General features: G+C 34.8%; 1 protein-coding gene across 1 annotated transcript in view; it reads right to left on the minus strand.

Moving 5' to 3' along the window:
- TMEM131 (transmembrane protein 131) overlaps positions 1-24,295 on the minus strand; it is a 128,510-nt gene that overhangs the window by 73,386 nt on the left and 30,829 nt on the right. Inside the window, exons 2-4 of the mRNA XM_004686145.2 lie at positions 22,505-22,566; positions 9,914-9,954; positions 7,814-7,882 (exon numbers count right to left, since the gene is read on the minus strand). Of these exons, the coding sequence (XP_004686202.1) occupies positions 7,814-7,882; positions 9,914-9,954; positions 22,505-22,566 (172 nt within the window). The remainder of the gene's footprint in view (positions 1-7,813; positions 7,883-9,913; positions 9,955-22,504; positions 22,567-24,295) is intronic.

Consider the following 24,295-nt stretch of genomic DNA (forward strand, 5'->3'; position numbering starts at 1 on the left):
AATAGAACTACAATATCATCCAGCAATTCTACTTTGTCCTACATTAAAAGTAAATAAAAAAAGGATCTCAAAACAATAGCTGTATGCCCGTGTTCACTACAACATTATTCACAATAGTCAAGATATGGAAGCAAGCTGTATGTCAGTCTATGCACGAACAGATAGAGATGTGATATGTACATTATATATATTCAACTATGAGAAAAGACATTCTGTCATTTGTGAAAACATCAATGAAATTTGAGGTCATTATACTAAGTGAGGCAAAGAAATACAAATACTGTACAGTATCACTTATACACAGAATCTAAAAGCCAAACTCACTGAAAGAGAAAATAGAATTGTAGTTACCAGGGACTAGGAGTGGGACAAAGGGGAGATGTTGATTGAAGAGTTAAAACTTATAATTAGAAGATGAGTAAGTTTTGGGAATCCAACCACAGCACAGTGATTACAGTTAGTACTAATTGTACTATATACTTGAAGGGTGCTGGTAAATGTTCTCACATGAAAAAAGAAATGGCAATGTGACCTGGTGCTATTAGCCGACAATGCTAGTGATAATCATTTTGCAATATGTAACATATCAAACCAACATTTTGTATAATCACACAATACTATGTGTCAGCTATATTCAATAAATCTGGGGGGAAATTAATTACATAAAATAAAAATACAAAAGAATAATCTAGCTGGGTGGCAGATATAAAACTACATATGTTATTAAGTTTTGTGTGTATTTCACAAAAATAGAAAAAAGGTTAAAGTAACACATTTTACTTTAAAAAGTAAAGTAATAAAAATACCCTGAAAAGTAATACTAATCTATAATTGTTAAGCATCAGGGTTTAAAGTGGAGTGAAACATTTAGCCTTTTTTATTTTTCTGTTTTTGAGTCAAGATGGCTTTGTTATGTGCATTGCTAATTTGAAGAAAATGAATTGAAAGCACTGACATTTGAGACTGTGTTCTAACAATACTACTTTATTTCTACCACTAGTTCTTACACAACCATCAAAGCTGAATTCTATTTAGTGAGATGAGTTCCATATATTGCGATATGACTCCTCAAAAATTCAATTTGAAAAGTACTTATAAAGACTATTTAAAGTAGAATATTAGAGAAGTCAGGATTGAAGTGTTAATTAAACATAATAAATAAACTCAAAGTTTATTTATTGTACAAGTAGACATTTCAGTCTGTTTCCGTATAGATTTGCCTGACTTTTTCATTAGGATTTTAGTCTCCTCCACCCCCCCACTACCTTTTTTGGGTAAAAGTCCCCAAATCAAAGTTGGTCTGAATTTCAAGTATTTAACCTGAACTTTGGTGACATTTTTCATTTCATTTTCATATTTTGTATTATTTAAATCAACTCAAAATCTCAATCCACCATTACTTTATTCATCTGCAGCTTTATCTATAGTTGACTTTGGGACTATTTTAACCATTCTGCCTTTTTTAGAATGGAATAACAGTATCTTTCCATATCACTAAAAAAAGCCAGGTTCATAAAATAAGGTCCATACATAATGTAAATAAGAATTCTTCACTGTCTTCTATTAAACATTTGACTCACTTAAGACTTTGGAAAATATTCAAAATGCCTTTTATTTTATACACCATTTGTAAATTTCTTTATAATATAGATAGGAAGTTCTGTTGTTGAAGTTAACATTTTCTGGTGCTTCTGAGGCTTAAATCAAGTAAAATTACCCATCTGAGTGCTCATTACTGCAGATGCTAACACCTCTAACCAAAAATGGGAAGGATGTGCAGAAGATGGAACTTCCTTCAAGTTTCTCAAGTGAGAACAGATAATTCTCCTGCACTAACAGTCATTAGGAAAGCTGTGTTCTCACTGCCCTTGAGAAGAGGGATCCCACAAAAGAGCTTCTTTTTTACCCAAGGAAGCAAAATTTGGACCAAAATCACTCTGTGACTTACGGTCATCACAAAGTCCAATAACTTTTCTGTGGTTTTAACAGTATACCACAAGAAAAAATGCAGAGATGAGCAAGGGCTTCGTTCCTGAGGAAGGGACAGAAGGTATCCAGATGTTGGTTTGTAATAACATATTTGGGGTTGAGAAGCAGGAAGCTGAGTGGCCTCAGAAGCTCTCAAATCAAGGAGGTATCTGTATCATCACATCTGTGTTACACCATCATACAACATGTCCATTTCTTCCTGCATAAGGCTAATCTGTTGATTGAGCAACAGTATCCAAATATGTGAAATTCCTCTTGCCTTATTGCTCAGGGGCTGGACCATACAGGCTTGTCAATCTCAGGTGGGGTTAAAAGACCAAGGAATAAATGGGGAAGAGGTCCAGATCCAGATGGAGTCTCAAGCTGTGTCCATGATGCTGCAGGGAGCTGTACAGACAATGCAGAAGATAAAACCTCTCTTCCTCAAACATTACATGGATGTGTAGGTAGGTAAAATGATAGTCCAGAGAAATAAAAATGTCCTCCTTACATCCTGAAATTTCCCTGATCATGTGTTTTCTTCAATAAATATACCCTTTTACAATTCAAATGTCTCTTGTAGGCTGGCAACCAGTCATTTACTTCCCTAGGAATTTGTTCTTAATGTTTTTCCCCTATTACCTGAGACCAAGCAATCTCAGTGAACATAGAGGAGAGAAAACACAAAATAGATGATCTAGGGAATCCTGTAAGATAGGACTGATGGTGGCCTGCTGCAGGAGAGGACTTGAGGCAAGGAAACAACCCTGGAGGTCTTAGGAGGCTGGAAGTGTGGTGGTGGTGGCATAAAGAACATTTGATTTACAATGCTGCTGAGGCTGTCCTTGCCCTTTCTTCAAGAAATCAAAGAAGGCAAGACCTTTGTTCAGAAGAGAGGGGTCAACTACTGTGTTGCTCAAAGAAGTCTGGAGTAACAAGGGAGGGGAAATCTCAGGAAGGGTGCCAGCAAGCTATTCTAGTCCTGCATGCTCTAACAGAGTGGCTTCCTGTAGTTCAGTGCAGTCCACAACACAGGGAGCAGAGGGAGTACTCCCCAGACAGACCCACTAAAAAAACCTCATATGCACAGATTCCCCTGCTATTCCCTGGTAATGTGAGCAGAATTCAAGATAAAGTGGGAGACTAAAGAGAGAAGTCACACTAAGCCATGGAAAACTGCGGTCAAGTACTAGATGCTTATTTGTCAACAAATAAGTAGTGCACTTGCTTCCTATGCTACATAACAAACTGCATGAATTTTGAGGCTTAAAGCACAACCCATTTATTATCACACAATTCTGTAAGTCACAAATGATGAGTCGTTTATCTACTCAAGGTCTCACTTATCAAAACTTAAATTTCTCTTCCAAGACCACTCTAGTTATGGGCAAAATACACTCAGTCTTTTGCTACATAGTTCCTGCCAACTCCAAAACCAACACAAAGAAACTTCTGTGCATCAATGATCTCTCATGCTTCAAACTTGCAACATTTATGTTTCTTAACCACTACAATCAGATTTAGAGGGCTCATGTGATTAGGTCAGCCCTGCAGATAATCTTCCTATCTTAAAGGATAACTGATTTGGGATCCCAATTACATTTTTAAAATCTTTTATAACAGGGGCAGCGGGCTAAAGCACAGCATTAAGAAGCTAAAGCCACTTTAGTATGAGTTCGATCCTCACCCCGGAGGTGATTTACATGGCACAGCAGACCTCTCCTCACCAGCCCGCTGCTCCCCTCAGCAGTGTACTTTGTCAGTTGGCCCGTTCTGGTCCCCACTCTGACTCTGGTAAATGCTCTCAATGCCCCTGAACCTCTGGCCTGTACTCCAGTTCTATATGCATAAATAATTTAAAAAAAATCCTTTGTAGCAACATCAACATTAGTGTTTTATTGAATATAATAGGTATGTATATGCACATTAGAGGCCAGGTATCTGGATTCATCATAGAATTCTTTCATAAGCAGCATTTGGCTATGTGGGCCAGAGTTAAAGATATAACAAAGATTTTCAAATGTCTGCCAGTGACGGTCCTACTTGTTTCCATTATCAGGTGCTCCAAAGACAGAAGTAGAACCAAAGAGGTTACTGTGATTTGTTTATATATAACCCTAGCTAAAGCAAGTATACAGCTGTTTTCTGTTCTGCTGATAGCAAACTACTGACTAACTGTCCATATTTAAAAGGCATCTAACACTCAAAAGAATGATGAAGAAGTTTGGGAAATAAGCAGCAATACTGTGGCCAATGGAAAGTTCCCTATATCACCAAAATATGACAGTACAATGCAATGCTGAAGAAATGCGGTTAAGCCCTAGACAAACTTTATGAATGACAGTGACAGATTACTGTAGTAAACCCAATTTTTAGCAGAGTTGAGCCAAATCAATACTTTGTACCACTCAATTACACAAAATCTGAACATCTTCTCAACTACATTATAGATTTAGGGTAGAGTTGAGGTGTTACTGGAATAGTCAGAAACCAAAAAGCTATGAGGCATCAAACATCCCTCTAGAAAAAAATGGGCTTACTTGATTTTCATGAAATACTAAAACTTGATTAGTAAGAAATACCTTTCATGAACTTAATTATTTTCCATTGAGGTAACACTGGTTCATAACACTGTACAGATGCCAAGATTATACTTTTTCATCACACCTGACATCAAATATCCAGTCATCATCAATCACCAACCAATTAGCCTCTTTGACCCATTTCCTCCTTCCTCCTTCCCCTCTGGTAACCACCATTCTGTTGTCAAAATCTTAAGAGCTTCTTTTTGTTTTCTTTATGTCTCACAAATGAGTTAAATCCATTCATCTGCCTTTGGGCACTTGGGTTGTTTCCATACCTTCACTATTATGTTCTATAATGAACACTACACTTATAAAGGTATAATGCCCTTTTGAGTTAGTGTTTTTACATTCTTCTGTAAAAAATAAAATCCCCAGAAATAGGATGATATGATAGGTCTATTTTTAACCTTTTGAGGAAATTCCATACTGTTTTCCACAACAGTTACAATAATTTACATTTCCACCAACAGTGGATGAGGTTTCCCTTTTTCTCCCCACCCTCACCAACATGTATTACTTTTTTCATGGTAGCCATTCTAACTGGTTTGAGGCGAAATCTCATTGTGGCTTTGATCTCCATTTCCTAATGATAAGCCAACTATAATACCTTTTCATGTAACTGTTGGTCATCTGTGTATTTTCTCTGGTGAAAGGTCTATTTAGATTCTTTGTCCATTATATAAGTGAGCTTATGAGTTTTTGCTGTTGAGTTGTTTGAATAGCTTATATACTTTAGCTATTAATCCTTTGTCTAATATGTGGTCTGCAAATATCTTCTTGAATTCCTTTCAACAATGATTTCTTTCACTGTGAAGAAACTTTTTAGTTTGATATAGTCCCATTTATTTATATTCTCATTTCTTTTGCTACTGGAGAAGAACAACCTAAAAAGACATCACTAAGACCAATGACAAGCATAATTCTATCTATGTTTTCTTTAATATATCTTATGCCTTCAGGTTCTATGCCTTTAATCCATTTTGAGTTGACTTTAGTATACTGTATAAGATACTGTCTCATTTCATTATATTACATGTGGCTGTCCAGTTCTTACAGTACCATTTGTTTAAAAGATTTGCCTTTCTTCATAGTATGCTCTTGGTTTCATGTTATAGATTAGTTGCTCATATATGTGTGGTTTTATTTTTGGGTTAATGATTCCATTACATGGGTCTTTGTGCCTGTTTTTATTTCCACAACAGTTTTGATTATGGTAGTTTTGTACTACAGTTTGAAGTTAGGGAGCATGATATCTCCACTTTTGTATTTTTTTTTTCAGGATTGTTTTGGTAATTTGAGATCTTTTAGGTTCCATACAAATTCTAGGACTTTTTTGGGTTCTATTTCTATGAAGAATTACAATGGGATTGTAATAGGGAATTGCATATTCTTTTAGGTAGAATCACCATTTTAATAACATTAATTCTTTTGATATAAGAGCACAGAATGTCTTCCCATTTCTTTGCTACTTAAATTTATTTTGACAGTGTTTTAGAATTTTCAGTGCACAAGTCCTTATTTCCTTGGTTAAATTTATTCCTAGGAATTTTATACTTTCTGCTGCAATTATGGTGTTTTTTAAAATTTCTCATTCTGTTCATTGCATACAAAAATGTCACAGATTCATGTATATTAATTTTGTAGCTTGCAACTTTACTATATTTATTATTTCTAATAGCTGTGTGTGTGTGGGGGGTGTCTTTAGGGTTTTCTATGTATAATATATGACATGTGCAGCCAGTGACAACTTTAACTCTTCCTTTCCAATCTGAATACTTTAATTTCTTTTTCTTTTGCTTAACTGACCTAGCCAAATCTTTTTATACTATGCAGTAGTGAGAGTGGGCATCCCTGTCTGTTACTGATCTTAGAGGAAAAGCTATCATTTCTACTCCCCCATAATGGTGGTCATGGTTTGTCACATATATCCTTTATTAACTTTATTAACTTTCCTTCTATACCCATTTTACTAACAGTTTCTAATCATAAATAGATGCTGAATTTTATCAATGCTTCTTCTGCATCTATTGAGATGATCATTAATTTTATTTTTGTCTTATTGATCTGATGAATTACACTGATGGATTTGCATATGCTTAACCAACCTTGCATCCTTAGAATACATTCTACCTGGTTTTGATATATGATATTTTTAAAGGGCTATTGGACTTGGTTTACTAATATCTTGTTGAGGACTTTTGCATCCGTGTTGTTAAGAGAAACTGGCCTGATTGTTTTTGTTTATGCAGGCTTTGTCTAGTTTGATATTAGTGTTATGCTGATCTCATGAAAGGAGTTAGGAAGTGTCCCTTCCTTTTCAATTTTTTGGAGAGTAAGAAAAGGGAATATCAGATCTTCTTTCTTAAAAATATAAATTTATTGATTTTTTTTAATTGAGTAACATTATGATCCCACCCTCTTCAAAAAACAAACAAACCAGTGTTACTGCTGTAATACACCCACCACTAAATCATCCAGAGTCAAATAATACAGACCATTGCTTCCTTTCTTCTTTGTTCTTAATCTTACCTCACTTCCTCCCCACTCTGGAGGAGCTTTTATTTCTATAGTCAGCTTTTAAGGATTACTATTTATCTTGTTTTTACCTCAGTCTTAGTCTGTTTTCTCTATATTCCACATATTAATGACACCGTGCTGTCTGTACTTAGTTTTTTTCCTTCTGGCTTATTTTTTCCTTAGTGTATCTGAGATATGCAAAATCAGAGATCAAGATATAGAAGGGAAGCTAGGAACATTTTTGAAGAAGTAATTTTGTTGTTGAACTAAGTCTGTAGGATTTGCTTTTGTCTTTTTGGTAATATTATTTGGATGTATGGAAGTTCAGATTTTAAAAGCACTTGCGTCAAACAAATAAATAATACATCCTATATCTAGAGGGAAAATTTTAAATAGTAAAAATGGAAATGAAGTGCTAATCAGAAAAGGTAATCAAGTTTTATCTTACTTCGAAAGATAAGATTCTCTGAACTACAGTTTCCAATATGTGAGCATTTTCAAACTTCAGAGGTTAATTTTACATGTTGTACTCAAAATAGATATGTTTCACAGCTCAAGCTATATTCAATACCATTTGGTTTTTTTTCTTTGTTTTCCATTTTCAAACTACATTCAACATTATTTATTTTCCTGGTAACTTGAACATGCAAGTTTCTTATATAGATAACTCAGATAAACAACAAGACAAATGCATGCAGAAAAGTTTAGTAGAGAAATATGATCTAAAAAGATTTTAAACTTACTGTTCATGGAAATCCAGCATAGGTGGCTCAAATCGTATAGGTCTACAATTACCCCGATATAGAGATATACTGTAAGTAGAAAGAAAACAGCGTAAGAAGCAATCACTCAATATATCCATTTTCCCAAACAGAAGCTAGATATTGGCTGCTGTCATGATAAAGCATTAAGGAAGTACGGTTTAATTTCTATTAAGAATATATAATTTTTATTACAGGAAACCAATTATGTGTCAAAAAGTGAAAAAATGGGAATACTTTCTTATTCAAAGTTATACAAAAAGAGAAAATGCTCAGATAGACTGAAAGTCTAAATATATTTGTTTGATATAGTTGGTAACAATATGCATTAATATATTCACTTGGATTTTTTATATAGGTACAATGGACAATAATTAATACTATACTAAACGGGTAATACTACTATACATATTTGGCAGACAATATATAAAGACCTTGATCACATTGTAAATAGTATACCTCTAAAATGGAAATGGAAAAGGAAAACGAATTTGGGGAGAGAAAATTCCAAGAACTGAAATGTCATTTTAATCTAGGAGTTTAGAACACTGAATTGTGAAGTCTTGGTCTAAAATGTGAATGTCATTTCTAACTGTCCCACTTGATACTAGAAATTCTCACTAAAACCTCTTATACACACCACAACCTTGTAACACTGGATATAAAATGTAAATGCTAGGGGCTAGGGTGCACCCTCCTACTTAATCTGTTTATACACTGAGAAACTTATCATTTCAGCCAGGAATTAATGTTTTAAAACAGTAGATGTTTATTTTTTATTTTAAGAAATGGTGTTAGAACAAAACCCATTTTGTGAAAGTACTTTATTTGGATCACGACAGTAACTCACAAGAATACAAGTTTCAAATGACATAGAAATTTCAATCAAGAAAAATAGGAAACATATTAGAAATAGATGTACAGAAATGTCAGCAAATTTAGCTTTAACTCAGTTCTATAAAGACAGTGTAATAACTGCGCTAAAAATAACAAAGCTTAAGGTATTTTTAGACTTACCAATTAAGAATATTCCTTTATGCTACCTGATAATCCCTCTAAATATGTGGAGCAAAAACCAAACAAGGGAAACATCACCTGTACTTTACTAAAGTCACTGGAGTAGAGAGGCACAACTACTCATAGTACAGTTGCCACAGGTAACAAGAGGTACAGAGTCTTCTCCCATGTGTTGTCTGTGCTCCTTAGACTCCTTTAAACAAGAGATGCTAGTTGGTTGATCAATTTTAATGGCATGAACCCCAACTTACATAACATCTCAATCCAATCAAGGGAGGGAAAAGCACAGTGCATTAACTGTATATAAGTCAATGAATGTATATAAACATTGACTGTGTTAAATATGCTAGACATACAAGGGAAACTGAGATCATCTTTTCCTCTCACATAACTGAAATATGGCTGAAATATGATTTTTTATTAGAGATAGTTTAAAAAAGTGACTTGAGGAATGATATAGATTATACCTATATGTTTCCTATAAATATATCTTAGTTTAAATCTGTATTTCCCTAACGATTAATGTTATTAAACATCTTCCATTAATTTATTAATCAGTTCATTAATTTATCCAAGTTGATATCTTCTTTTATAAAGTATCTAGTCAAAGTTTTTTAACTGAGGTTTATCTTGTTTATATAGTCTAGATACATGGATGCTGCAAACATGTGAATATTTTGTTTTTCAAAAATGGAGTATTTTCTCTCAATGGCCAGTTCATAAAAGGCAGAGGTAGTCACAAAAACAATCAAAAGGGAGTTACAAAGCTAATCCTCTTGCAAGACTAGGGGAGTTTCATTTATCAGTAAAATGCTTTCATATATGATAGGGGGAGAAATGGTAACACAATGCATCACATTTAAAAATGGCTTTTGATATACAATACTTGAAGTATATGATATAATGTGATTTACAGCTTGGTTTTCCTCTTTACCAAAGAAGGAATATGGGGAAAAAGAAGAAAAATGTTGCAGGAAATCCTAAGAAGAAACTGATAGTACACTAGTGTTTTTACTAAACATGAAACTTTATATATTATAAAACATAAAAAAATTCCTTTCTTACCTTTTCTGTTGATATGAACTGAGTCCAAGTGTTGTCTCAGTCTGTGAAAGGAAGAAAACAATGGTGAAAATATTGAAATCAAAATCTTTATACTATAGGTATGTGGAATATCCAAAATATTTATTGTACTTTCAACTCTGATCTTGTATTTGTTTCGATTTTCAGTTTAAACCTGACTCCAACTCACAGCAAATTTGTCACACTTTGAAAAATTCAACTGAGAGAATAAGTTGGACTAAATTTTAAATATACATGGAAATAATGCAAAGCATTGTGGTTTTTTTGTTTGTTTTTTTTTTTTTTAAAGATTTATTTATTTATTCATACAGAACTGGGGTACAGGCCAGAGATACGGAGGGTGAGAGGATTCACCAGAGACAGAGCGGGAAGCAGAACAGGCAGATCGATGAAGTACACTGCTGAGGGGAGCAGCGGGCGGGCCAGGAGAGGTCTGCCATGCCATGTGGTCACCTCCAGGGCAGGCGGGGATCGAACTCATGCGGAAGTGGCTTTAGTTTCTCAGTGCAGTGCTTTAACCCGCTGCGTCACCAGGGAGGGCCCTGTTTGTTTGTTTTTTTAAGTTTCCCAAACTGATATAGCCTATGAAGAGTCCTCTTTAGAATCACTCTGGAGATGCTACATGTTTCTCTCATGTTTCACTGTCTTCCAATGGTGTGTCAGGTACTGGTGTGTAAGGGTTCTTACATCACAGAGCTCAAGGTAAGGGGGAAAGGGAAAGTGTGGAAGCAATCATTTTAAAATTAAATACTTATGTACTTATGCATTAAATAAAGAACTGTGCAAACTGGGAAGTTACTGTGAAAGAGAATAAACAAGTGACCTGCTTAAATATATTTAGGGCAGTCTATCTGAAGAGAACACACTGAAACCTAAAGTAAAAAAGAGCTGTATGTGAAAGCTGAATTATATGGTGGTGGAGAAAACACCACACACAAAGGCCCTAGGACAGGAAAAAGCCTGAATGTTCAAGAAATAGAAAGCAGGTTTATTTAGTCAGACCTTAAAGAAAAGGGGGAGAGAAGTAGAAATGAGGTTGGAGGATTAAGTAAGGACCAGATTATGTTGTGCCTTGGCAAGAAATTTGGATTGTGTTATATTCTAAATGCAGTATAACAGGTGCGGAGAAATAAGCTAGAGAGAGACAGACATGGTCAGTTTCAAGTTTTAAAGATACCACTCTGGCTGCAGATTAGAAGACAGTTTAGAAGAGGTCAAGTGAGAAAGCGAAAGTATGGAGTTAATTGATGAATGAAGTGAAATTGTTAAGGATGTTAGAAAAAAAATCAACTCTTAGAAATATAATCAGTGAAATTACTCCAAAAGGTTAGTTCTATATAATAATTATAAAAAGCACTTGAGTTGTGAGATTAATTTTTACCAATTAATATGTATTATTTTAAAATGGTATTTTGGAGAATGTATATGAAGAAAACATATAGCAGTGTGGGGGAATGTCCTCAAAGTGAATGTTTGAATGAAGGGTTAAGTGTCAGGAATTGGGAATTTTCTTTAAAATGTTTCAGCAATAAAATTTCAAGTGGGGCCCTCCCTAGTGGTGCAACGGGTTAGGACACAGCACTGCAAGCAGGCCACAGCTCCTTTAATAGAGTTCGATTCTTGGCCAGGAGGTGATCTGCATGGCTGATGTCTCCTGACTTGCACACTGCTCATCTCAGCTGTATACTTTGTCGATCTGCCTGTTCTGCTCCCCACTCTGTCTGTGGTGAATCCTCTCACCGACCCTGTATTCTGGCCTGTATCCCAGTTCTATGCATAAGTAAGTAAGTCTTTAAAAAAGTTCAAGTGGAAATATACCAAAATGTCAGTATTTATTTGGTTTATCTCATTATTAGGTGAATAGGTCATTATTCCCAATGTTTCTATTTGGTGAACCTAAAGAAAAATTTAAAAAGCTTTTTATTACAAATATTTTTATTATGGGAGAAATAAACACATCATATACCAGACAGAGTATAATACAGAAAATATATAAAGAACCACTACAACTCAACAGCAAAAAGCCAAAATACACGATTAAAACATAGGCAGAGGACCTGAATAGATATTTTTCCAAAGGGGACATAAAAAACAGCAGAGAACACATGAAAAGATGCTCAATCTCACTAAGCACATGAAGAAGAAAATCAAACCCACAATAAGAAACCACCTCACTGCTACAAGGACAGCTTTTATATAAAAGATGACAGAAAATAACAAGTGGTGAAAATCTAAAGAAAACTGGAACACTTGTGTACTGCTATGAATATAAAATACTCAGCTACTATGGAAAATGATATAGCAGCTTCTCAAAACTTAAAAACAGAATTAGCATATGATCCAAAATCTTATATCTGGTTATATACCCATAATGATTAAAAGCAACAAGGAGAAATTCAGATAACTGGACATCCATGTCCATAGCAGCATTATTCACGATAGTCAAAGAATGGGTATATTCCAAATGTCAAGAGCTAAACAGACCAACAAAAAGGGGTTTGAGGGAGACAGAAAAAGATGGTGACTGTAAGATTCCTTGCTTCCCTCTTGAGAGCATCATCTAAGAGTTAAAACAGAGGGACATTGTACTCAGAGAGTCCTGAGGATTGGGGTAAAAGCGGAACACACTTTGAACACCAGAGACTAACACAGACTGTGTCAGAGGAGACACAAAAGAGAACCACACTGCAGTGTCCTATTCAGTCTCCTGTTCAACCACAGGAGGTGGTTGGAGAAAAACTAGAACTAGAGGGGTGAGACTGGGGATATACATGACAGGCTATCACCTCATCCAGGGACCCTAGGTAGGGGACGGCTAAATGGTGTCAAGGCACACACCCTTGGCTGAGGAGTAAGATGTGGTGGAAAAGGGGTGCTTCCCACAAACTGGGTCCCTAGTAAAAATAATAAAGATACTCTGTGGAGTACATATTCTTCTACACATCAGGACTGGCATTGACCTTGTGAAATGTACCGACAGAGCACAAATCATAGAATCTCTTATTTGAAACCCCAGAGAGGAGAGATATTGATGATGTCACAAATGCAAACCAGCCCCCACCCACTGCAGCACAATTACACCAGTGACTGTATCACCACTAAGTCCTTTTGAATAAATGAACAACCCTCTTCTCAACAACTGCAAAATCAGGTGTGAAGACCTACAGAAGACAGAAAAGGCCAGAAAACTAATCTAAAATAAAACTACAGCATCTGGTAAAAAACTGAAAGGAGTACACCTCATTAAGTTACTATTATGTAGGTACACGAGACATAGAAACATACAAACACACATAGAGAGAGTAAAAATTGTCAGGCAAATAATAAAGAAAATCAAAAATTGGATGAAAATATGTAAAACAAAACAAGTCAGAGTGTTACAGTAGATCCCAGGAAAAATCAGAAAGTAAAACAATACCCTGAGAAATAAAATGAACAAAAAATAGAAACTGAAGCTTTAAATAAGAAAATAACACAGATTCAGTATGTAGATTCAGTATCCTTGACCTCGAAGATAGTAATACAAAAAGGACCAGGTGGAACAAGATAGAAAAATAAAATGCAAACAAATAAACAATCACTTTGAGAATTAACCAAACTCTACTAAGAAAGGCAACATAAGGATAATGGACATATATAAGTAAGGGAAGAAAAGGGAGGAGGACCAGAAAGCTAATTCGAGAAATGATAGAGGAAAATTTTCAAACCTTAGAGATATACATAAATATATTAGCCTATAAAGCTAAAATAATAATGACTATATAAATGTGATAAGACCTCTAAGATTATATAGCAAAATCAAAAAGGAAACAAATTCTTATAAGCCATGTAACTTTCCAAGACTGAATCAAGAAGCAGAAAACTTGAATAGACTAATTATAAACAAGAAAACTAAAAGAGTTATCAAAAGTCTCCCCTTATACTTAGAAGTTCAAAGGCAAGGGAAACAAAAGCACATATAAGAAATGGTACTCTATCAAACTAAAAAGCTTCTTCACAGCAGTAGAAAACTGACATTGAAATGAAGAACCACCCTATTGGATGGAAGAAGATATCTGTACATGATACATATGACAAGGGGCTATTTTCCAAGAACTGCAAAAACTCATACAAATCAACAAAAAGAAAACAACCAATCAAAAACTGTAAAGAGTGAAATAGACATTTCTCCAAAGATGACACAGAGATCACTACTGGACAAATGAAAAGAAAAATGTTATCATTAGGAAATACAAATGAAAAACACAAGGTTTTTCACACCTGTAAGAAGAGCCTATCAAGATCAAAAACAGTAAGTGTTGGTGAAACTGTGGAGTAAAAGGAACCTTTGTACATTGTTGTTAGGAATACAGACTGCTCCAGTTCCTATGGCAGATAGTATGGAAATTTCCTCAAAATATGCAAAATTTATCTACCATAAAATTCAGAGTCCCTCGCTGAGGTATCTATTTAAGAAATATTATTTAGAATGGATATATGCAAAGAATTTCTACGCTAGCTCATGTTATGACCCCTCTTTTCTGTATAATCAAAATATTCCAAGGAACCATCAGTTTTCTACTGGACTGCCTCAGCCTCATAAAGTGCTGCCTGGTTCAGGTGTGCAAGTGCTGCCTCGGATGGGAAAGTCCTCTTGGAATCAAAAATGGCTGATTAATAAAAACAATTATAACAAAATTAATATTGTAAGACAAGGCAGTACTAGAATAATCAGAATTCTTTTACTGTCTGAACAAGAACCCAAATCTCATTTCTCTACTATCTCACATCCTTCTAAATAACTGCTTAAATTTTCTATTTGTTTAGTTTGAAATAAGGAACTTCACCTAAATCCTCTATTCAGCTTTTGAGGAACCTTGCCATATCTCTTTGTTATTGACTTACAAGAGAATCACTCCAGCCTAGCCCTCGACCTTACTCTATCCTTCACATCTCCACCATAATTAATCCTTGACTTGACTTTACTCTCTAAGATGTCTTAGTAAAAATCAAGGTCAATATGGCCCCAAACTGCTCTCAGAAAAAAGATTGTCATCTTAGCTCTATTCATATGTTAATTCTTGCCTAAAGTGTGTAAAATAAACTTCTGCTGAAGGCAGAATGGGAAGACTTGCACCCAACTCTCGTGCCCGCTCCCCTTTTTCCCCTTTCTCCCCTTTTAGGAATCTCCACTCGCTGACACCGCTCCCATCTTGAGACCCTGCCTGTTCTGCCCCCCAATAATCCGTGATCGGGGAACAAAGAGTCTCCGACAAGAAATTCACCCATTATGTTAATGGGTAATTACACAACTAAATATATGCAAAGATGCTCTGTATTATTTATTATGGGAAGCAAATTTAAACTACAATGATCTGCTACATGCTTATTAATTATAATGTCCAAAATTTTAAAGACTGACTATACTAAGGGTTGGTGAACACACAAAGAAAGCATTAACTGGAACTTTCATACATTGCTGGTAGGACTGTAAAACAGAACCACTACTTTAGGAGAAGCTTGATAATTTCTCACAAAGTTATACATATAGCTGCCATTCTTCTTCTATATATTTGCTCAAAAGAAACAAAAGCACATGCCCATACAAAGACTTGCACCTAAGACTATACAAATATTCATATTACAGAGGCTTCAGTTGTAATAATTCAATCCTGGCACAAGCCAAATTTAAAAAACTAGATGAATGGATGGACAGTCATGGTGTATCTATACAATGGGATACCATTTAGCAATAAGAAGAAAATAAACTCAAAGACTGGAAACCATATTTTCTACACTAAACCTTTCTTTGTTATTTTATAGTAAGTATGTGTTATTTTAAAAAGAATAGAAATTTAACATGAATATAAAAAAGAAATACTGATGCACACAACATGGATGAATCTTAAAATAATTATGCTAAATCAGCTCTTCGAGAAGTACATTTTTATGATCCCATTATAAAATGACTTAAAAATATAAACTGATAGTGTCAGAAAGCAGGTCAGCAGTTTTTGGAGAGTGAGGGTACATGTATTACAAATGTTAGAAGTAAATTTTTGAAGGTGATGGGTATGTTCATTTTTTTTAATTGCAGTGACATTTTCACAGGCATATAAATACATCAAACTTTTGATACTAATCCTAACCCTAACAATTTAAATATGTACAGTTTATTGTTTATTATTTATACTTCAATAAAAAAATATATAACCTAAGAATTTGAGAATACATGACACTTTGTTTGGTTCCATGTGAAACTGAAAGAAAGGGGACTCAAGAAGTGTTATCACCCCTGTATACTTTCTTGAGGAGAAAACATTCTTCCTGAAGACAATGTGGCCCACAAGATTACTCATGAAAAACTGCAAATGAGGAAGCTGACCTGTGAAAGATAAGCAGGATACTCAAGGTAAAAGAACTATGGAAATAAAGTTAGAGAGGCAGGAAGTAAATATTGCTTGTAAAGAATAATCCACAATATCAAAACAAGTCACCTAACCATATTAAACAAGACTGAAAATCTCACCACATAAAGGGAAACACAAACTCTATTTTGTTTCTGAAGTAATTTGAGGATAAAGGTTTAAACATGTCTTAAATGAATATTTGAAAAGTAAGCCTCTAAATCAAGAAACCAATACAGACAAAAAGGGAAAAAATTAGATGGGATAGATGAAAAACAAGAACAGTATTATTAAATGAGATAAGTCCACCTATTTAAAAAGACAAAGCATTATATTAAAAAACCAAACAAAATAAAGGGTAAGAAAAGGGTAAAACTTGCAAGCTGATGGTAGATCTGGGCACACAGCAGGGGAGGGCAAGGGAGAAGGGTCAAAAGAGGTGAGGGAAGAGCAAAGGGACTATGGTGATAGGTCATAAATGCTATAGCAGTGGGAGAACTACAGGGATGAAATCTGAGAGGAGAAATAAATTGATTTCCAAAAATTAAAGCTGCAAGAAAATAATTTTAAAAAATCAAAGCCAATTATAAATTGTAAATACCTAATATAATATGATGCAACAATGTTGAAATTAAAAGAACAAAAATAAAATGAAAAACTGAAAGTGAGAAAAACACAGGTTAGAATGTGATAATTTTACATTTTTTTTATAAAACAGTAAAATGAAATAATAGAGAAATGGGAAAAAGAATATTCTGATTGAAAGGTAAGCTAATAGCAAGAAAAGGCAATTTACTAGTGAAAACTAAATAGTCAAAAAATCACATTAAAAATGACGAATTTCACTAAACAGTGACACAGTCCTAGAAGACTGAAATTTCAGATTTCACAATTATGACTGCAAGAATCTTTGAACTTTGGAATTTATGTCCAGAGGATAGGGTCTATTTGGAGTATTCAAAATCCTAGAAGATTTCACAGTCAACTTCACTAAATTATAGAATCCTGCAAATGATCTCACTAACTAGAAAGACTAGCATAGACTAGTTATACCCAGACCACACTCAATGACTCTGAAGTGTTTAAAGACTCCAATCCCAGCCCTACCTTGTAAGTTTCCAGATTTCAGACCAGTAGGAGTAGTGTTTCTCAAAAAAATCTTCAAACCCAAAAAAGGATATATGAGAACAAAATGAACTAATTCTCCAATTAAATGGACTACCTCTGCAAAACTGTGGTATGTTCTCAAATATTTTTATCACAAAAATAAGATCAAAATTTTATCCCTATAACCTAATAGTTGTCAGCTAGGCCCAATTTTGTCTTCCAAGAACATTTCACAATGTCCAGAAGCATTTATGAGGGGCTTACTGACATCTAGAGGGTAGAAGCCAAGGATACTGAAAGACACCCTATAGCACAGAAGACAGTATTCTACTCTTGTTGCTCAGCAAAGAATTATCTAGCCCAAAATATAAATTCTGTCAAGACTAAAAATCCTATTGTAATCTGAACTTAATATAGAGCTATCAGTAATTACTCTCATTTGTAATGTTTCCTTGTATTAGAATTCAAAGTATACAAAAGTCAACAATTGTGTCTATCTCTGATGACTTGCAGATCTTAATGTAACTTCACTGGAGATACTTAAATAGAAGATTTTATTTTATAGTTAAGAAAACAATCACTGAATGATTCAAACCCACTGATCAGGATCCAATGTATCAGTCAGAATTGAAATCCTGTGACTTGGACTGTTTATACATATCTGTTACGGCATATCTTTGATAAGAGGTGTATGCCTAAAACTGACTTCTTTTAGCTTACATGAAAGTTGAAGTTGGCCAAATTACTGCCAACAACTTCTAAATGTAACAACCACTTAGATAATTCTCAAATAAATTTTTTTTAGAAAAAATTCTACCAAATGAAAGTTATTAAAAAATTAGGCATACTATACAAATCGTATACAAAGCATCTGTCAAAGTAATCTAAGGACAAGAAGTAGGTATAAACGAGGACTGGACAATAGAACACCAAATAGATTCAGGAATATGAATCTCCTGCTATGCCTGGGAACCCGAGTTCTGAAGTGGGGATCCACAGTTACCTTTCCTCTAGGCCAAGTTCTCAGCCTTAGTATTTCTTACAGTATTATGTCCATGTCTACTCTAGGCTATTTTTAAGTACTAGTTACAAGACTGGGTACAGACTGTAGGTGATATAAGGTCACAGGCTGAGTTGTTCTTTCTTCTTTCCTAGCTCAGGGATTTATCCTAAGGTGTTTGCTCTCTAGATTTGTTCAAACATTTCTTGTTTGGGTTCTAGCCCTAAGAGAAAGGTAGCAAGTATTTTGGAGAACACTGGGCTTCAAGTAGTAAGTAGCCTCTTCTATAAGGAAACCCAGGTGTTCTCACCAGATTCAGGCTATATTGAGTTCCATATTAAGAACTTCAAGCTCAAGTTAGTAGTTCTCTCTGTGCCCCTACCGTTGCAGCTCTTCAACACCGCATGCTCTGATCTGGGTGCCCAATTGTGTGCCACTTCTCTAATGCAGTGCTGAGCTGCAAGATCCCTGATATCAGCATGTCTAAGTCAACAGCTGTAGGGGGTAGCACAGAGCAGCTGCTCCCACATTTGTGCATCTATGTATGAATCATATATCATAATAAACATGTATAGTAATTCTTAGCTTTTTAAATACACTCTTTGGAAGGAGATTCAATATGGAGTTCCTAGTTAAGAGGTTAGAATCCATTTGTTCTAGCCTACCTCTAGAATGAGTATAATTCAATTTCTGTAAAGCAGAGTTTACAGTGTCTCCAATTCCAACTCCTCTTAGTTACATACATTCAGAAAAACTGTCTATAGGTTACCGTTATTCAATAGTCTCTTTAACTCTTGTCAAGTTTTACTGTACCTGTCTTGAAAAATTAGCATTATTTAAATAACAACTTATCCAAGAACAAGGAACTACTAGATGATCAAACTGTGCTTATTCAACTGAGTGTCTTGGCATGTAGCAAAGGACTATTTAGTTAAAGACTTCAGAGTTCTTCCCAGACCAACCAAAATCTTTTCTCCAACCTTCCTCTGCAAAAACTGGTAAAGAGTTATTTCTACAATATGAATAAAAGACCCTCTTGCTGATTAACCAAACAGTGCTATAGCGGAAATATGGAGGGGTGGGGGCGCACAACAAAAATAGAACCAGGGGCCTCCCTGGTGGCGCAGCAGGTTAAAGCACAGCACTAAGAAGCTTAAGCCACTTCCATGAGTTCGATCCCCGCCTGCCCCGGAGGTGACCCACATGGTGCGGCAGACCTCTCCTGATCCACCTGCTGCTCCCCTCAGCAGTGTTCCCCTCAGCAGTGTTCATCAGTCGGCCTGTGTGCTCCCCTGAGCCTCTGGCCTGTATTCTAGTTCTTCTGTAATGCATAACTAAATAAATCTTTAAAAAAAGGACCAACTGTCTTAGATCTGTACAGTATTTTTTTTTTAAGATTTATTTATTTGTGCATACAGAACTGGGGTACAGACCAGAGGCTCAGGGGCAGTAAGAGACTTCACCAGAGACAGAGTGGGGAGCAGAACAGGCAGAAGGATAAAGTACACTGCTGAGGGGAGCAGTGGGCAGGTCAGGAGAGGTCTGCCACGCCATGTGGTCACCTCTGTGGCAGACAGGGAATTGAACTCATGCGGAAGTGGCTTTAGCTTCTTAGTGCTGTGCTTTAACCCACTGTGCCACCAGGGAGCGCCAACCTGTACAATATTTTAAGCACACCAATTAAGAATTTCTTTCTTTTCTCTAAGGCAACCCGGGGATTTAACCGTAAGCAACAGAGCAACAGAAAATAAAGCATGAGTCTAGATTCAAACTTGCTTTCAATTTCTCCAACACCCCTTATAGTGAAATATGGGACCAATTCATGAGCTAGCTGAAACTCCAGCTCAAAAATGTTTATTCTATCTGTATCTTCCCGTTAGGGTTCCCTATTCTTAAGCACTTTAAAGTCAGGTAGTGAATATTGATAACATATGCCCATGTGTTACTAGAACAACCAAAAAGCACACAATGAGCACTCAGAAAAAATATTAATTGCCACTTTTGAACAAAATCATAAGCTTTAAAAGACAAAACTTTGTGTAATCTCAATACATGAACAAAATAGAGTGGTCTTCGAACATTTAAAAAACTTCAACTGAAATGAAAAAATGCACAAAATGATGTAAAAATAAACTATTATATGTATAAAAAAGCTTCTGTTTATTATGTGATAGAGTACAAAAACGATATACAGCTAGTCATTTTCTTGGATATTACCGCATTTGTTTATAAGAAAGTTATATTAATAAATGGATCAACATTACAAATGAAGGACTATCAATTTTGTCATTTATCAAATTGTGATGTAGATGTCTAGTTCCTAAAGGACATATAGCCTTCTTCAAGCAATAAAGAATAGTTGTGTTTGGAGAATTTTCCAGAATTTCAGTCCTGCTTGTTTTCCAGATCCTGCAAACCATCTGAAAGACTGTATTTAAAACAGATATTCCTGGCCCTCCCTGGTGGCGCAGCGGGATAATGCACAACACTGAGAAGCTAAAGCCACTTCAACATGAGTTTGAACCCCGCCTGCCCCGAGGTGACCACATGGTGTGGCAGACCTCTCCTGACCTGCCCGCTGCTCCCCTCAGCAGTGTAGTTGTCCATCTGCCTGTTTTGCTCCCCACTCTGTGTCTGGTGAATCCTCTCACTACCCTTGTACCTCTGGCCTGTACCCCAGTTCTGTTTGCACAAATAAATAAATCTTAAAAAAAAAAAAAAGATATTCCTATCATAGGTTCTTTTCTTCTTGCAAAAAAAGAAAAAGAATTAGCAAGAAGAGACTAAAATAACTTTAGTTAAGATGGCTTTACAAAATTAGAAATTAAACCTTCAATTTTTTTCAGTTTTAAATTTTAGAAAGGCATGCAAGGACTTTTGATAAAAATGATGCTGCCACTAACCTGTGATGCTTTTCAACAACTCTTATGTAAAGTTATGAATGGCAACTTCATTTAAAAACTCAGAAACAGGAAAAAAGTTGCCACCCAGAACCGTTACTTGCTTCACTGCCAAGAGAAAAACCACCTTTAAAAACCCATCACTTATTCTCATTGTCTGGCTTATTGTTGGAAATCCCAATTTAAGCTAAAATGCAAATAGAGGTCTTATTCCAAGTTCCTAGCAGAATTATTTCTCTATTGCCTTCACCTAACTTTAATTTTTATTTTTCTATTCTTACTAGAAACCATGAGGAATATTTTTTTAGAAAAATTCAAGTTATGTATTTAGTAAAAAAATAAACAAATATATTATCAGCAGCTTCATGTATAAAAGATATGGACAATCATATCTAGAGTGAGAAGATCAGAATTCCAACACCAGTACCATTACCAAAGAATCAGGGAATCATGAACAACTTTCTTAACCTAAACCTTGCTTTCCCTTGAATATGAAATGAATAAAAAATTATCCATCAAGCTGTCAAATAACATGATACTATAAAAACAAATGTTATCATTTAAAGGTGGTAAATACTATATTTAAGACAAGCAAAGAATAATGCAAAAATCTGAAGGAAGAAAAAACTTTCAGCCACAAAAACCAGAGATTTGGTTAAGATGACTTTTACCATTTTTTTCAGTTCTGAAATTCTAGAACTGATTTTTAGTGAGGAAGACTGAAATGGGATTCATGGTGATATCTAAATCTGAAAGGTAAGACAGAATTTTAGTCTGATTATAGTTTTTAAAGAAGTGGCTTAGTGTGGCAAGTAGATGGATGACAGAGAGGTAAATCTATAGGATTTTAAGCTCTCTAGAGAAACTTTCTTTCAAATAAATATTTTTTAGATCAGATACCCAAATTTGGTGTTTTACTCTATGACTCCATGCTTAGTGATCCCTCAGAGTCTATTGCTTCTAACTGTCTCTCTGTATCTAATCCCTAACAACCTCTAGAAAATTTTAATTTAAAATATACTTCATATAGTTGAGGTTTTTATTATAACCAATGAATACACTGACCTATGTATCTATAAGACTCAAAGTATATTTCACAGAAACCAGTTACCCTTAAAAAATATCAGATATTATTTGAGGCTTAACATTGATATAATTCTCTAACTGAAAATAAAATTACCTGTAGTAGGCCTCCATCATCAAAACGCAGGACTTCTATGATGCTCTCTGACTGAATAAAAGCTGTGAAAGAAACAAAATATATCATTACTTAATTGGAACATTAACTTGATTTAAGTAAAATCTTTTATCTTAAAGTAATTTAATACACTCTTACAGTTTAAAAATATACTGCTTGATGATAACAGCTGATGAGGAAGATATGACCAATGCTTCAGGAGTTTGGCAGTTATGAATGCTTTAAAATGAAACAATACAACCCAATTAGAATTTAGTTTTAGCAATCTCAGGCTATGTAAGAGATACTCGTAAAATAACTTCCTGTAATACGCTCAGCATAAAATAGCAAAATCAAATAATGAAGATGATTATTTTCACTAATAGATTAAATGAAAAGTTCATGAAAGGTTTGTATTTCCCCAAACGATGAGCCAAAATTCTATATCATCTGTCCTTTTGTATTAACCATGTAAGAGGGAAAGCAAAGTCAAAGACTTGGTGGGGAAGTAGTACAAGAAAATGGCACAATTTATTTCTTTCTAAGAACTGAGCACAATATAAAGACTAGATACTTAGAAAACTAAAATACTTTTACTATACAATCCAGCAACTGTCCTCTGAATTATGTACCCAACTGATTTGAAAACTTATGTCCACACACACAGAAAGCAATTCCTTAGAGCAACTTTGTTCATATCACCAAAAACTGGAAACAATCAAGATGTCCTTCAACTGGTGAATAAATAATTGTATCACATCGAACAACAATGTTATATTTTTCAGTGATAAAAAGTGAGAGAAGGGTACATACTGTATGATTCTAAGTATGTGACATTTTGGAAAAGATAATAGTATAGAGATGGTAAAAAGATCAGTGGTTGCTTGATTTGTGGAAAGAAAGATGTGAATCTGAAATTTTCAGAGGAGTGAAACTATTCTGTAAGATACATAATGGTAGACACATGACACCATCTATTTGTCAAATCAGAACCTTACAACACAAAGAATAACCTAATGTATGCAATTAAAAGTAATTTTGCTCAGGGAACCCCACAATGGAACGAAGATTATGATGACAATTTAACTATAGTACAAATTTATGAAACCACTTCACTGAAGGATAGGTGGGGGAAAGGTTCTGATCTTCCAACATAATTTGGAAGTGAATGGAATCTATAAGACTAAAGGCAAAAGAAACTGTACCTAAGTACTGTACTCTAGCTGATGAAAATTATTTCCCTTGGGGTTCTGGGTTAACAATTCTAATTATTAACCCAAACATGAAAATTATACTAGAATTAAGCAACTAAATGTATGGATGGTTAAAGGTCATGTTAGTAGTATCGTCAGTAGTTGATGTAATGAAAATGGCAAAGTAGCTCTATGGTTTTCCTCCCCTAACCCCTTAAGTCCAGTCTAATCATGAACAAAACATCAGAAAAATCAATGAAGGAGAGTCTACCAGTACTCCGAAAGCTGTCAAGGTCATCAAAAGCAAGGAGTGCCTGAGCTATTGTCACAAATCAGGGAAGATGAAGGAGCTATGACTACTAAATATAATGTGGTATCTTGGAATGATAGGATCAGTAAAAATTAAGGAAATTTGAATAAAACATGGATTTTAATTAGTAAGAATGTTTTAATATTTTTTTCATTGTAAAAATACAGCATCATGCCAAAAGTAAGATGTTGTTAACTGGAAGTTTGGGAAGGCAGATATGGGAACTCTGTACTACCTTTGAAATTTTTGCATAAGTATTAAATTTTTAAAAAATAAAGATATTTCATTTGG

This window comes from Condylura cristata, unplaced genomic scaffold, assembly GCF_000260355.1.
Source record: "Condylura cristata isolate star-nosed mole 26May11 unplaced genomic scaffold, ConCri1.0 scaffold00020, whole genome shotgun sequence".
Lineage (NCBI taxonomy): Eukaryota > Metazoa > Chordata > Mammalia > Eulipotyphla > Talpidae > Condylura > Condylura cristata.